The sequence below is a fragment of the Anticarsia gemmatalis genome, chromosome 15 (assembly GCF_050436995.1).
Source record: "Anticarsia gemmatalis isolate Benzon Research Colony breed Stoneville strain chromosome 15, ilAntGemm2 primary, whole genome shotgun sequence".
NCBI lineage: Eukaryota > Metazoa > Arthropoda > Insecta > Lepidoptera > Erebidae > Anticarsia > Anticarsia gemmatalis.
The window spans coordinates 6,755,233-6,771,249 of record NC_134759.1 but is presented as its reverse complement, the minus strand read 5'-3'; the positions used below and the strand labels follow the sequence as shown (position 1 = coordinate 6,771,249).

The window sequence follows — 16,017 nt, the reverse complement described above, 5'->3', positions numbered from 1 at the left end:
CACTTTTGGTCGCGCGTATGTTGAATAACCGCACGCTGAGATTTTGAAACTTGTACCTACATAAATGTATATTAATTATGTATTCACTAAGGCCTTGTTAATTAGGAATTTTATTCTGAATTACTTATCTGAGGATCTGTTTTACAAATGAGTAAGAACTTAGCACTAATTACGCTATGTCTAGTTTCCGCTCGATGAATCACGATTCTATTTTTATCGGAAATTCCGAAATTAGATAAATAACATGACTTCTAATTTAGAAAACATTAAGTTCATTGGTTATTAAAGTACCTAGGAATTGGTTGTACTTATGAGGCGTTCGTTATTCAGCTGCTGATCGTACCTACATAATTTCCTCGATATCTGGTTTTAGAGAGACATTCGTGTTCTTAATTCTAATAGGAAATTTATCTAAATTTAACCGATTAGTCTCCGTAGTAGATGTCTTTATAACCGGAAAATAAAGGTCATATTCTGTAAATAGGTAGGTCAGTAGTACTGTCTTCGAACTTAGTTAAGTAGTGGATTTTCCTGCATCGTCGACTATTTCCACAGGCTACAAGCCTAGTTACAATCATGGCTATAATCGTGATGTTCCGGGTTTTATTTCCGGATCGAGATTATGTCGTTACTTCGTTTACCTCCCTAGTTTTAAACTATTAATTGCAATTGAACCTTTCATTAGCAGTAAGCTTCATGTAGAACACTGATAACTAAAAACGAACTACATAATATATTATTGCGTCTGATGTCACCGGTTCGATTTCCACACAGAAAAAAAGTTTTTGTGCATAGGTACCTACTTTAAATTATTTTGTTTCGATGCTGGCTTAAGTAACATTATTTTTCTTCTATTTAGGTATGTCTGTCTTATCACGTGGCTCGTTCTGGCTGTCGTTGATTTTATGTAACTAAAAATATACTTGTCCCTTGTCTCGTCTTCGCCTTATTTAAAATGCGTACATTCAAGCTTAATGTGTTTCGGGGTCTTGTCTTTGCCTTATCTTCAAATGAAAATGCATACATACAAGCAGTGTGTCACATAAAATAAAAATAACGGTTTGTCGTTCAGTCACGAAAAATGATATCTGGTTCAGAACTAAAACCAGTCAGCGTGTGAACGTACAGACTCAAATACGATCTAGGACAAGCATGCCGTTTACGAAATGTTAGGGACTACTTTATCAATTACCGGTCAAAAGAGATTGTCAAGTTTTGTTTGTAAATCAAACGATTATACATATAGCAGGACTCCAGACTGTACTGAAACGATATCGTTGTAACAACATTGCAAGCATATCAAGCCAGTGTGTTAATTTTGTTGATAGTATTTAACTTCAACTTACTGTATATTCTATTATAAAACGTAGCAATAAAAGTTAGAATAAAATTATTTTTGTACCACGCTGCTGTATATTTTTTTTGCGTGTAAAGAAAACCCATCTTTGTTTTGCTAAAATGTCAAAACTGTCAAATTGAAGATTGGATGTGCGTGATTGTAATGAAAACACTTTACAATTTAAACAAAAATCTCTAATTATTTCATGTTAAACTAATAACGCTATAAACAAAAATGTTTGCTTTAAGTTTAAGGCAGATATATCGCATAAGTGATAAAGTTGTTATTCGTACGTTGAGAAATCGGAGGTTATCACCCAAAGGACCTAATCCTGGGTTAGACAACAGAATCCAGTCATTTGAAGCTGAAGGCTTTCGCGTCAAAGAAGGAAATCCTGAAGAGTTTCTGGAACAGTCTGAGAGCGATTTTAGTAATGTAAGTCCATAGTATAATGTAAAACTTACTTTTATGATTTGAGGTTAGACTATTTGATGTAACTACATCTCTGTAAGTCTGTTCTTCAGTGATTAAGGTTTTTAATAATTACATAAAGCATAGCGTAGACTATGAAAATCATGAAGTATTCCATAAATTTACTACGCTAAAAACAATTTATTTAGAACAAATTAATTAAACTAGGTAAAAAAATATATATATATATTAATATTATCTGCAGGTTGGAGAAGTATATAATGAACATTTAAATGAAACAATGATGGGTAAATACGAACTGCGTCACCGCATCGTCAAGGAGAAGTATTTCAAAGAGAACATGCCCAATCTACTGACATGGAGTGAAAAGGAGCAAATCAGGCACTTGGCTGCTACTGAACCTGATGAATGGACACCGGAGAGAATTGCTGCAAGTTTTCCTGTCACTGTCCCGGTTGTTAAGGTAACTTTCTTTCCTTCAGTATCATTATATGAATAGGTGTTGCTAAACAACTGGAATACATGTTGGTGTTTTAGAAAACAAACTGAATGCAGGTTCGGTCCAGAGGACTGGGGTTCTACAATTCTGACCATTGAAGTGCAAAAGGCCTGGCTGTGACGTTCTTAAATTTGTTCAAGTTTTTGGCAGCACCAATACTAGAATTAATTCTTGGTTTAGTAGGTTTAAATTATTACTTTCAATTTTTTTTAATATTTTAGCTATAATATTTTTATTATATTTGCAGAGACTTCTCAAATATCCCTGGAAGCCATCAACAGAACAGCGTATCGCGCGACACGACGCCAACGTCATGAGGAACTGGAAAGAGCTAAAAGACGGATCCTTGAACATACCCGATGAGTTGAGACAACAATTCCTTAAATTCTCCAACAGAACTATACCACCACTGAAAAAAGAGTCTATAAAAGTTGAGCTTAAACCTGAAGAAGATCTTGGAGAGTTTGAAAGTATTGTACGAAAATGTGCAGCTAAAGAAGAAACAAGGCAGTCTTCTAATGAGGAAAATAGTGTTGCCCTATCAATCACAGATACTAACCCTGAAGACGATATGAAGAGAATTAAAGGAGGAAAGATAGACCCCAAAAGAGTAACCTTAGAGGAACTCACAACCAAAATTAAGAAGCGCTTAGAAAAAGGCAGGAACATTGATGTTGGTGACCAAATCATTTTAAGCTCAGTTAAACCTGGTGGCAATGTAAAAGATTTGAAAATATCTCAAGATTTTAGTAAAGAAATAGAACTACATAATGAAACAAATGATCCTAACAGTATTGTACCATTCAAAGACAAGGATGTTACCCCAAAAGATGTAATGAATTATCCAGAGAGAATAAGAATACCAAAGAAAGCTTATAAGAAGGGAGCTACATACAAAGTGAATGATTGTTTCTATGACCATGATGGCAAGTTTCTGTATAGAGTATTAGGAATGTCAAATTAAAATTTATGTAAAAAAGGTATCAAATAAAACAGCTTATATCGAAGCCTTATATATTTTTTTATAAAAATTATATGCATTTCATTACACTTGTCAAAATAAAATAAATCTATATTCAGTAACAGAACTCCCACGAATTAATAGCATGTCTTTTATGACAGTAGTTTTGTATATGTTTAATGAAATTTAGATTTCACTTACAATTAATTAATTAACAACTTGAAACTTACGTGGCTTCATTGTACAATTTATATGGAACTAATAATATGGCTTGTTTATAATCACTTGATTATACTTATTATTCACATTTGATAAAATATGAAATATACTTGTTACTAGTATTGTATACTGAAAGTTAATAAGCCAAGTATCAGTAAGATATATTTAAAGAATCATAGATTCGAAATAAATAACAGTGCCATGAATTTGTTCGAGAAAAGTTTCACTGACTTTGTGTCTTATCTAGAGTTAGTTTCAATAAATAAAGTAAGTATGTATATCATTTATGATGATATAGTTCGCAAATCTTTTGTTAGTATCCTGAGTATTCGTGACTTGAAGTTTTAAAACGGATTGCAACTAAGTCGACAATGTTATATACATCCTCTTACATTCAATTCGAAATTCCGACTGACCTCTAATATTGTATTTTCACTATAGACATGTATACTATAAGTTCAATATTTACGTTGGTATAGTTAAAAGCATAAAATGCTACTGGACATGATGCAGTCATATAGATTTGATGTAGTAACTAAAAGCGAATGGTAGTACAAACGAATGAATATGATTACATCATATTAACTAACTATATATTGACACGTTTATGAATACTTTTGAGTTTTGGCAGTCACATTATTTACTGTCTTTAAAATATAATCTTACGTAAAAATATCTGGAACTGTAATGCATTATAGACAGATTTAAAATTTAGTGTCGTAACACAAGTGCATGTGACATAAATAATGTGACTAATAACACACACACTTCACACAATTCGTTTACGAATTCAACTGCATTACACTGGCATCACATAATAAACGCAATGACATATTGCCCTCCGTGCCCCTTACACCTACGCTATACAACATCTCTATGTACATACAAGTTTCTACGGTCGCCGTCCCCATATCGTTAGCACCCACAATACTAAACTAATGGATATGCTGAAATGTGAATATTACATCAATTGCTTCGTGAATGATAGTTAAAAAGTTTGGGGCATTTTCATGAAACTTAGGCCACAGTACACCTATTCGAATTGTCGAATTATGATTCTAATAATAACGTGAATAATGTGTACCTTGATCCCGATCGGACGGGCAATTAAGTTCTATCCGGATAACGTAGTACTTTACGTCGCTTCGATAAACTATCTCCCTTTAAACAAAATGGACGGTTTCCCTACAAGTGTCGTATATAAAACAAAATGCTCAAAACTAAACTACAAAAAATAATAACTCTTTTTTTTATAACAATACTTTTCTATATATGCTTTTAAATAATTGTAATATAAGGGTCAAATTCGGAACTGAAGTAGGCCCCGTCGAAAATAAAAGCGTCGGAAGCTGATAAAGGGATTAGACAGTGCGAGTTTCTAGTGCAACCCTGCATAGTTTTAATACATGTTAATACTTTATTCGTCGACGACAAGCCGGAGTCGTTTGAAGTAATGTCGGCAGCAGACGGCTGTGGGGGAGGGCGCCAGGTCCTGCGGCCTCGCTTCGCCTCCCAGTTGGTCCAAAGCACGGCTGTATTCGCGCTGCAGAGCTATTAGGTCGATATTGTGATCGCCGAGTGCTGCCATTGCGAGGAATAGTATATCTCTGTGGATAAAATTAAAATGTGTAATAAACAATTTTACAGAAATGTCGAAATAGTTGGGTAAGTAAAATGTTGTTATACCTGTAGAAGGAATGGTATCGCTTGTTGTTTGATGTATTTTCTCTCCACGTGGCGAGTTTGCGCAGAGCGTCCGACAGGTCGTTGCTAAGCAAACCGTTGAGGACAGACGATGCGATCCTGTAAAAATATAAAAATGTTATAATGTGAAAGCCTAAATGTTGTAGATTCATCCATGTCTATCTGTTTACGTTAGTGCATACATTTCTTGTGATTAAAAGTATCGTAAATTAGGTATATTCCCAGTTGTCCCCTCTACGCTGTCATTCCGGGGTGACAATTGGGAATAAAAGTAGAAAATGCCCAGTTGTAATATAAGCGTAATGAATTTGTAGTCTAACCCCTTAGTGATTCCGGGAATAGATGCTTGCACTTTAAAAGGACAATGAGGATCAGGATGTGGAACAAATCATAATTTTGTAGATATACGTATAATGACAGGTATGTTGCGTATAATACGTACGTGCGTGCAGTATGCGAGTCATCCTCGGTGAGCAGCAGTGCCTGCAGCGCGCGGGAGCGCTGCGCTCGTCGTCGCTGGCGCCACGCCTGCTGCAGCGACACGCCCGCGTCGCCCGCCTCGCTGCTCGACCACTCCCACGCGCAGATCACGTGGCAACCGCCTGCAACACACGAAACTATCTCATGACTATTTGTTAGGGACAGTTAAAATTATTTTTATGAATTACTTCAACTTCACACAACATACACGTAATAAAGTATGCTTCGTACGCAAGGTTCGTCACTAGCAGAGGTATAAGAAATTTAGAATTTAGACATGAGCTACAGTGTTGTCCGCCGAAAACAGCTACTTTATTTTCGAAATAAACAAATCATTAATCTAAATAATAGTTTCTACCAAGTTGTCGGCCTATTAGTATACTACAGCAAAATACATTGTTATCTACATAACAAATACGAAATATGTACAAGTCCGTATACAATAATTTGCAACACCTATTTAAATGTTTAAGATTACTAACAATATGATGGAGGCGTTATTTTGCTTTATTTACTGTCTCCAACGAAACTTCAAAATAAATATGTACTGGAGAACGGGAAATACGTCTTGTTTTCACTGAAAAGACAAATACACCTAAAGAATCTGCATCTATAGAGCACGACTTGAGTACAAAAAAACAGAATCAAGTCAAAATATTTTGAAGGATTTTATATCTTTCTTTATCTTGACTGCCTCCGTGGCGCAGTGGTTTAGGTCGCCACGCCGATACCACTGCAACGGGAGGTCGTGGATTCGATTCCCACACGGGACAATTATTTGTGCGTTCCACAAATAATTGTTTCGGGTCTGGTTGTGCTTTGTGTCCGTTGTTTGTATGTTTGTAAAAGTCCCCGCGACACAAGAGCAATTCTTAGTGCGGGAGTTGTCTTTAAAAAAAAAAAAAATTAAAAAAAAAAAATCTTACCTGTCTTCTCAGCATCAGCCAACATATCTGTACTGAGATATTTGGCCTGGAAGTCTGGACACAAGAGGTCAGGCAGGTGGTTCTCGATGTTGGCACGTTCTAGGAACCATACCAGATTCCAGTATACAATAGGATGGGATTCAACGAAACCTGAATCAGCTAAGCACGTGTCACCTTCTCTACCTAGAAGACAAAAGGAAAGGATGAATGAAAAAATGATAATTAAAACTTATACGATAAAATAGCTTAGTTTAGTAAAGTTTTATACCTAAAATAGATTCGAATTCTTTCCGCAAAACCAAGGGGTTTAAATAAGGCACACTCAATGTTTCTGCTGGTTTCTCCGGCCTTAGTATCTGTAAGAAATATATTAATTAGTAACCACAAAAATGATTAGAAACCGTTTACTATTATATTAGTATTGATTACAAATTTTGAAATGTTATCAAAATATGGCATCCATTGCCTGATATACTGATGAGAAATGAATGTCATATTACGTAAATTTTGCGTGAGACAATTGCAATAAGATATAACCCTTTTTATTGATACAAGTACTGACCAAATTGGTATAGTAAGTACATAAGAATATTTACCTGTACAGACAACAAAGGTACAGTATGTCGTCCGCAGGCGATACAGCGCGTATTCAGGTTGGAGTCATCAGCCGCCCAGCCCGCCATGATATCCTCGTCGTATAGGAACGCGAAACATTGATGACATTGTGAACACGATGACATGCGGACTGTTACTGATGAGTTCTCGGCGTTTGAATTGTCCTAGAATAGAATACAGTTTTAACTTACTGGATTTCAGCTACTACTATACGTTAAAATATTTCATAACCGGTCACAAATAATGACCTAGTTCGGTCCGTATTTGGAGAATCTATTATTATTTTTTGACACACGTAAGTTTGTATATCACTGCGTATACCGGTGTGCACGCACCGACAACAACTTAGTTAATTCACGACAAGAAAATTCTAACAATGTTACAATAAATGGCATATAGATTTTCCAAAGAAGAGAAATACTTACAGTTTGCACTGGGTACAAGTTGTCAGGCAGATGAGAAACCAGTGTAGCAAGAGAACCGCGTTCCATCGAACACGCTAGCTCGGCGTCACTCGATGCGCGTCTAAATCCAACTCCTGCTACCCATTCTAAAAAGAGTAAATGACATAAGAAAACATACTACGTATAACATATTTTATATTTAGTTTTAAATTCATATCTTTTTATTATTAGCATTATTTTGGCTTGCTGTCATCTCTTATTTGAAGAGTGTAGTACTGAATACAGGGGGTCATGCATGAATGTGAATTAAGTTTGTAAGTGTCTTAGCAAGTGCCATTATTGTTTCTTTATGTATTTATGTATAATTTCTAGTATGTTTATTATCCCTTGAACTAACCATCTGGATTAATCTCCGAAGATCCATCAGTAGAATCCTCCTCTCCCATAAGACTGTTGAACGCACTAGTAGCGTTACCGAAAGCGCCCTTCACAGGCGTGGAGTTTGCCGATATCACCTCTTTCATTTCATCGAATTTCTTTACCACAGCCGACTTGATACTGTTGAAACCGCTCTGTATAAGCTCATTTGATCTCTTTCCTGCTATACTCGTTGGACTGTAACAGAGAAAAATAGTAGTAACGTTAGTTATAGTAATTATGAACTGATATATAAGATGGCTTTAAAATGCGAGACTTATTATGCGTGGAAAAACTGAAAACGTTTCAAATAAATCCTTATTAAATAGTAACTAAGTACACGACGAAAAACATTCATGCTCTTTACAAAACAGTGCGTTGAAAAAAAAAATCATGCAAAAATATTGATTGACTGCAGTTTTATACAAATGGTGGTTAATTATATTGAAGATGTTAACTTGAAAATAAAATTATATGGGAGAAGAAACTACTGAGATGTGTTCATTTAATTTGAATTAAGAGCACGCCCAAAATTACTGCTGGTAGTTAAAAAAAAACATTTTTTTGTCCTAATCTATTCTACTTTAGAAAAAAAAATACTGTGGCATTTTGAAACGAACTTCGATAACAGCACAGAGAACCTACTGAATAGCAACATTTGGAGTCACAAAATCTGAATTATAAGTACATTGTTTAATTTAATATTTTTAATTGTTTTTCTTGTTGGTTGGTTTTGGGGTTAGGCTTGCTCACCTGAAGTAATTCTCGATCATTGCCTTTCCAATTTTCATGTTTTCCTTGCGCAACGACAGTCTGGCGGGCGAATAGCGTCTAAGAAAACAAACAGGCTAGCGTACTGGCGTGTTGTGTGCGGTTAATAAAATATAAACATTTGCTAAGTTTATTAAACAATAGAAAAACGGCTAGCATTTACATCTTGAAGAAGATAATACAGCTACTTTAGATTGATTGTTTGAGTAAAAAGAATGTACAAAGATTGTACTTCAAGATACAAATGAGCCTACATTGAAGGCTAAAACTAAAAAGAACCATGAAACATGCTGTAGATCAAGATGTCTTGTGAACTAAAGACATAGCAGTGACAACAGTTATTATGAAATCTATAGTATTTACATCAAAGTTTCGTCTTGGTGCACAGAAAAGTAGGTACATGACATTCACACACAATTTTTCAACTTTAACGTTTGAAATATTTAAGAGCCTTTACGCAGTCAACAGAGGCTGTGGATAGTTTCGCACACAGAAAAATCGACAGCATGAAGAAATCTTTAATGGCGAGATCGTAATGTTAATTGTAAGGTCTCTATAAACAAATTATGTGATGTAAATTTTGATTTTTAATATGTTTAGTGTGCACCAAGACTTGTGCGAGACTAGACAAGAACTGTAAAAATTACTAGAACTTTTATGATTTTTTTAAGACAAGGACATCTAAAACTCAATCTAGTTGATCGTCTTACCCGAAGCTGATCTTGAGCGTGTTGCCGAGACTGACGAGGCTGGAGGACACAGTGCCTGCGGGCGCCGTCTCACTTCTGTGCAGTTTCCTGTGCATAGGAAACTATCGAGGTTATCTTGTTTCAACGGGGCGCAGCTCTAGCGATACAAGAACGTTAGCGGGCGCATTGTAAGCGTACGTTCACACGGTGCACGGACTCTTTATGAACAGTATTTTTTTTTATTTGAGTGTTACAAATATTTATTTATTTAAAACTTATTATACAGAGCAGCTGTATAAAGGCGGACTTAATGCCATTCTAAAATTAATGTTGTGAGTGACTTACGGCCAGTTTCAATAATCGCGAATTAGAAGAAATTGTATGATTTATTATTTTTGCATATTGTTTTGTTATTTACTCAATAACGAGGATGTCTAGTAACCAAGTCCAGCTATATCTGAAGATAGTTTATTGAAACTGGTAGAGAATGGAGTTATCTCTGCTAAATGCTATTCAAAGTCACATGTATGCCTATCACTTTCGTATAGTTCTACCATAACTGTTCGTCGTGTGAACGTATCGTCAACTGGGGTGGAAATCGGTAGGGGGGATTGCACACACGATTGGTGAAGGACTTACAAGGGTCGTGCAGGAATTCTGTCAAACTATCGTGCATGCAATACATACGACTATTTCATTTATCTGGTATAAAGTTGAATGTACACTGAAGCATAAAGTGCCTCATGCCGGGATCCTAGCTTGGCGGCTTCGTATGAAGGCAAGCTAATAATATTATACTCTTGTGATACCTGTTTATATCTCAATCTGTGATTTAATTACTTACTTGCTACTTAGACTACATTATTCTACATTGTATTGTTACTTTTTGCTGAACAACCTGCCTTTGTGGTTTGGACGGTAGGATATGCGACCGCTTATTAGTCTCGGTCTCAATTTCCGGGTCGGGCAAAATACTAATGGTCTTTCCCAATTTAACCTAAATCGAATATGGTAATAAGTGCCCCCTATTACATGGACAGCGCTAGGCAAGATTCAATCAAACATTTTTACATCTATTGTCTAGCAAAATCGTTCAACAAAAAGTATCAACAATACATCTACTCTGACAGCGAATAAAGGACAAGCATAGTATCGATATTCCAGGAAGGTGTATACCCTGTGTGATCCGGCGGTTCGTCTTGGAAGCTGTTGCTACGTCGGTGGAACAGCTTGGGACTGACGCTGAGCTCGTGTTTAGGTAGAACAGGCTCGTCGTCGGGCGCCGCGCGGGGGGCCGGCACTTCACACGGCTCCGGTTGACTTAACGCGCCGAGAGGATCGTCGCTTAGTACTGGCGTTCTTGCTGATACTCTGTATAAAGAGATTAGGGAATGTTCTTGAAAAGACTCCAACCTAATAGAATATAGTAGATGCAATAAGGGCTAAGTGAAGTGTCCTAAGTATGCCTGCATTTTCTTTCTTTGATCCCGAAGTGTGTAAGGTCTAAAATATACTTATCCATAGCAGTAGCACAGACTATGATTGTAATTTTCTACAATATTGTGTATGATTTGATATGGGTTAGAACACAAAAACTAAAATTCCAATATCATTCGTTCAAACAATAATACAAGAACTATTATTTTGTACGTACTTAAGTGGTGAAGCTTTATTAGCATCTTGTTGTTCTGTATTCGTCTCTTCTGCTTCGGCTTCTTCAGGGAAACTTAGCGCTCTCGAACACCGAGACTTAGATGTTGGCGTTCCCGCTAAAAGTAAAATACATGTGAATATTTGTTATTATTTATCAAAAAGATGAAAAAATTAAAAGAGAATAAAATAATTAATTAATAAATACCGTTCGAAAGTGCTAGCCTCTGAATATTTTGGACTATTTGCGCATCTCCCGCGAAGCTCTCTGATCGCGTCAATATTCTAAGATCCGAAGGACTGTCTGGACTTAAATGTATTGGCTGGAAATAAACAACATTCATATCATTACAACAAAAAGGTATTAGGAAACCTACTTTGTGGAACACATTGCTATATTTTTGATAAGTGTATGTAAAATTGTTATGATTTTTTTTTACCTGTATTTTTTCTGGTATTGTAATAGGAGCACTTGGTTCTTCGTTGCCTAGCGAATTACTTCTAGGTCTGGTCGATTGACTTAAATCTGGATTTGATGGTACACCTGATGTAACAAAGTAATACTATTAATATACTTTATTCACATACCTAACGCATTTTTTGTAACGTAATTTATAATTAGTTAAAAAAATATACGTCAAGAAGAATGGGTTGTTATATGTTACCTGAGATAAGTATACCAGCGGTAGCGGATATAGCATGCGCAGATGTATGCGCGTGCGAGTGTGAGTTAGTTCGTACGATGTGTCCGCGACGTACGAGCGCGTCGAACGCACCGCGACGAGCTTCCGCCGTACGACAACTGCCTGTAAAAGTTATTATATATTTACAAGTTATACAAAACAATTTTAACAAAGACGCCGTTGATAGGCAAAAACCTTTTGGAAAAAACTTAGTACACATTGTTTTGATAAGAACAAACGCTACAAAAAATAAATGAATTCACGAGCCCCAGTAAAGGAAAACTGCCAATATTATATTATAGTGCATTGACGAAATATGTTAGAGTAGACATGTGTGTTTACCTGAATCGAGACTGGTCCTACTATGGGCAGGCTCGCACGCGGCCATGCCAGCTAAGCTCGCTAACTCTGAACCTTCGCCAACTGCGGCTGCAGATCGTACTCTAGGTAACGTGCTGCTACCTGCAAAATAACACATAATTAGAAAACTGCAAAACGTTAGTCGCAAGTTGTAGTCGTAGTAGCCTGTAGTATTTTTGGTTGTTTATTGTTATCTGTTGGGGTCAATAAATTTAAGTTAGGGAAACACTTACTGCCAGCTGAAATGGAATTGAGTGTGGCACCCGCAGCTCGGCTCGCTCGTTGCGCTCCCGCTTTACGGAATAACGCAGCGCCCACTACTGCGATACGTAGCTTGTTCCATAGGAGTTGCGCTCCGCTGTATAACAATAATAGTAAGTAATGTTTTAACCATATTTGCTATAAAGGCTATTAATTACTCCTTAGGCTGCGTTTCTATGAGACATGGGGAGGTAACTAAACACAGCGCGAAGAAAAAATTTCCACGAAAGTTATTACTTTTTGTTTACAGTTCTTTTAGTGCATTTAGTCTTGGTGCAATAAATTCACCCTCATGAATTTTTCTTTATGTAATGACTAATAATTTAGTCTCTTATAAATAATGTGACGATTATTGAGTACGGTTGAAATGTTACCTGGGCATATCTGTAGGCCACGTGGCTTCTAACACGCAGCGGTTATAATATCCGTAAGTAAGCGCGTTAGGTTGTAGTCCGGCTCGCTTCATCAAGAACAGCAGTTGTACAGCTAATACTGGTAGAGAGTGGTTACCGCAAAGTTGCATCATGACTCGGTAACACACCTGTAAAAGACAGCGTAATATAAAAAAAAACAGATAATCGCTAAACGATGTGAGGTAATGTTGTATATTATTATGGTTTTAGTATACCCATTAGGAATTATATCAGAATAAAAAATAGCACGTTCATATTCAAAGTTTTGCATTCGGTGTACCATATACGATCACGAATCGGATCGTTATCTGGAAGATTAAGTATTTTTGTATCCCAGAGCTTCTCGCTATTTCAAGTGGTTATAGAATAATTAGTAAAGTATGCTGGTCTCCTTACCTCATCACAAGGAACTTTGAGCTTAGTAGCTCGCTCCAGTAATTCAAACGCTGCTCTAAGCGTTGCGTGTTCTTTACCACGATTTAACATCATGCGGCAAGGTAGTGATAAGAAGTACAGGGAATAGCAAGCGCCTAGCAGACACTTCGCCCACGCTTCCGCTGACAGACTTGCTTTGCGGGCCAATCTGAAATAAAAAGAAAATATTAATTTACCACATACAATATTTTTGATATAATGTAATTGTTGCATGTATTTTTAGATTCAGGTGATGAAATTACAACTCTATTACTATAAAATAAGTTTGCTTACGGTATCTCGGGAATTTCAAGGTAGGTTCAAGTAATAAATACGTTTCTAGGGCACAGTCTTACAAACCTATGATTCTCAAAAATGTATGTTGATATTTTAACAAGTATCAATAACGAATTTCATTTTAATTGTCCAGGAAATTTCATATTTTGAAGGGCATGATTTGACAGTAGAAGAATATTACCTCTGAGCAGCAGCAATTTCGTGTTTAGTTCTTCTCGCCATAGGTTCCGCGTCGTTCAGTGATTCAGCGGAGTGTAGCGCGGCCGGAGGTAGAGCATGCAATGCGGCAGCACGCGCCCGTCCGCCACAACACGACATCAAGTTCTCATCTAACTCGAAAAGGTCGTATGTATATGTTGCTTCTGGAAACGAAATAAACAATTACATCACTATTTATGTTTACCCCACTATTTTTGTACGAAATAACTTTAACAATTAAATGTCCCATCACGTAATATAAGCCAGAAGCGTTAAAGAATTAACAGAATTAATTGCGTGTGTAGTTTCACGACATAATAACATATAAAACAGTAGTCAACCCAACTACAACATTGAGAGTTCCAAGCTCCTAACGGGCCTAGTCCGGCAAGTACAATTGTTCTTCAACATGATTATGACAAGCTGATTATTTTCAGTATTATTAGTTTTTTTCTGGAGAGACACATTATAATGAAACATTTCTTACCAGCATCTGGCGGGTCCGGCGGTAGTACAAACGCGGTCCTCTCTGAAGAATTGCTAGTGTCCATGCCTAACAGCTGATCATCACCAGCGGCTACTTTCTCTATGCACTCGTCAAAGAACGTGAGTCCCTGGTCGGGTTCGTACACGAACGAACGCTCCTCAATGAAACGCGTGAACATTTGCGTACGCATCATTAGGCCGAAGAAGCGTTGTTGCGTCTGAAAATTACAAATTCATTTATTAATTTGAAAGTGTGATTGTTTGTTTATTCTGGTTTACCTCAAAATGACTGAGACAATTACGATTCAATTTAGCAGGGTGACAAAAAGATTATATCCTGGGCATATGCTACTTTTTCTAAAAAAAACAAACCGCGCAGTCAAAAGCCAGTAATAGACAGAGCTGTAAATTAACTTCTGAAGATATTTTTCGAAAGCGACATCGTCGATTAAGATACAGTTAGCAGCCATGCTCGTAATTTTGCATGTTACTCTTACTGAGACTTGATAAACTAAAAAGCAGTCGTATATCAGCAGAAATGTTACAAAAAATAAACATTTAATTGCTTACCTTATCCCGAGATTTCAAGAAAGCATCCATATGGAACAAAGCATGGGGATCCGTTGTACCCACAGTTGGTGCCCTTGTTATAGGTATGAGATAATCTCTGTATCCTTGTAATGTGACCGCCATAAACTTTAGAAAGGCTTCTTGGATTTTCAGTTCAAGTGCGTGCTGTAACAGAAACAAAAAATCCATGGTATAGAGTAGCTTGAATTTTTCTTCCGATATTCTTTGAGAGCAAAATAAGTATCATATGTACCTCATTTTTCCTTTTCTGAAAATCTCTATCTAAACTTGTGGTGGGTTCTCCGTTGTATTTACTTTCACTCGCTTGATGTACAGGTGATGCTAAAATGTAGAAAAAGAAAATGTAATTTCATTGAGTAAACGGCAGTTTTTGTGAGAAATTATTATTTCTATAAACCTTACCTGGTCTAATATTTCCGTATAAAACTTCTAATGTATGCCGTAATGTTCTTGCTTGCCGTTTCGGTAACAGTTTTAGAGATATATGCTGTTGTGATTCACATATCTAAAAAACATAACCATCAATGTATTATTAAGGGACTTAAATATGAAAGGACCGCATTTGTGTAACTTCAATGTGTTATTTTAGACTTCTAGTATGTATTTAAAAGTGAATTCTTACCGTAATATTATTGGTATCTAGATCGACGCACGTGACATCTGGCGGAGGTTCGTACAGGTCGAAGAACCTCGAGTCCACACCGATAAGGTACGGCAGCGGAGCGTGTAATACTTCCGCTAAACCTGCAAACATTAAAATACCATTGTATCAATGAAATTTTTAAGAAACAAATATTCTATTGATCCCTGTAAATGTGCTTTGATATTCCAAACAATCAAGAAACAGTGCTAGAAGAAATATCGTTTTAGGACTATTAGGGCACTTTTATTTCGCCCAAACAGTTGGGAATAATTCAAACTGTTTTCTTACCTAATGGACACAGTGGTATGTATGGACACTGCCATTTGAACGGGAACAGCAGAGTCGACACTGCCTCTGAGACAGCTGTTAACGTATCAGGTCTGAAAACGAAAAAAACGAACAAGTTAACTTAAAGATCCCCTTCATATTCAATCATATTAGGTATACTCTGTTTTGTTGGTCCTAGGATGATACAAAAAAAGCTATTAATGCTTGAGATTATTTTAGCAAGATATATTTATTTCTTTGGATTAAACGACTTGTACGACGAAAGATTGTATTAGAT

At 36.5% G+C, this 16,017-nt stretch overlaps 2 protein-coding genes across 5 annotated transcripts in view; one reads left to right on the top strand and one right to left on the bottom strand.

Moving 5' to 3' along the window:
• Positions 1–1,450: 1,450 nt before the first annotated feature.
• On the top strand, positions 1,451–3,277 carry LOC142979010 (uncharacterized). Its single transcript, XM_076123738.1, has 3 exons — positions 1,451–1,774; positions 2,016–2,234; positions 2,518–3,277. Exons 1-3 carry the CDS (start codon positions 1,574–1,576, stop codon positions 3,232–3,234), a joined length of 1,137 nt encoding a protein of 378 aa, XP_075979853.1. The 5' UTR covers positions 1,451–1,573; the 3' UTR covers positions 3,235–3,277.
• Positions 3,271–16,017, bottom strand: part of Crag (DENN domain-containing protein Crag) — a 27,191-nt gene continuing 14,444 nt past the window's right edge. Inside the window, exons 10-35 of one of the 4 annotated variants that reach the window (XM_076123733.1) lie at positions 15,741–15,832; positions 15,432–15,553; positions 15,212–15,314; positions 15,042–15,130; positions 14,789–14,953; positions 14,220–14,436; positions 13,716–13,896; positions 13,220–13,406; positions 12,785–12,951; positions 12,383–12,507; positions 12,132–12,251; positions 11,772–11,912; positions 11,547–11,650; positions 11,315–11,429; positions 11,111–11,225; positions 10,633–10,827; positions 9,478–9,564; positions 8,750–8,827; positions 7,977–8,194; positions 7,601–7,725; positions 7,157–7,339; positions 6,829–6,916; positions 6,561–6,743; positions 5,597–5,756; positions 5,137–5,253; positions 3,271–5,057 (exon numbers count right to left, since the gene is read on the bottom strand). In XM_076123733.1, the coding sequence (XP_075979848.1) occupies positions 4,868–5,057; positions 5,137–5,253; positions 5,597–5,756; positions 6,561–6,743; positions 6,829–6,916; positions 7,157–7,339; positions 7,601–7,725; positions 7,977–8,194; positions 8,750–8,827; positions 9,478–9,564; positions 10,633–10,827; positions 11,111–11,225; positions 11,315–11,429; positions 11,547–11,650; positions 11,772–11,912; positions 12,132–12,251; positions 12,383–12,507; positions 12,785–12,951; positions 13,220–13,406; positions 13,716–13,896; positions 14,220–14,436; positions 14,789–14,953; positions 15,042–15,130; positions 15,212–15,314; positions 15,432–15,553; positions 15,741–15,832 (3,667 nt within the window). In that variant the 3' untranslated portion in view covers positions 3,271–4,867. The remainder of the gene's footprint in view (positions 5,058–5,136; positions 5,254–5,596; positions 5,757–6,560; positions 6,744–6,828; positions 6,917–7,156; positions 7,340–7,600; positions 7,726–7,976; positions 8,195–8,749; positions 8,828–9,477; positions 9,565–10,632; positions 10,828–11,110; positions 11,226–11,314; positions 11,430–11,546; positions 11,651–11,771; positions 11,913–12,131; positions 12,252–12,382; positions 12,508–12,784; positions 12,952–13,219; positions 13,407–13,715; positions 13,897–14,219; positions 14,437–14,788; positions 14,954–15,041; positions 15,131–15,211; positions 15,315–15,431; positions 15,554–15,740; positions 15,833–16,017) is intronic. The other 3 variants (XM_076123734.1, XM_076123735.1, XM_076123736.1) reach the window with 3 other exon arrangements.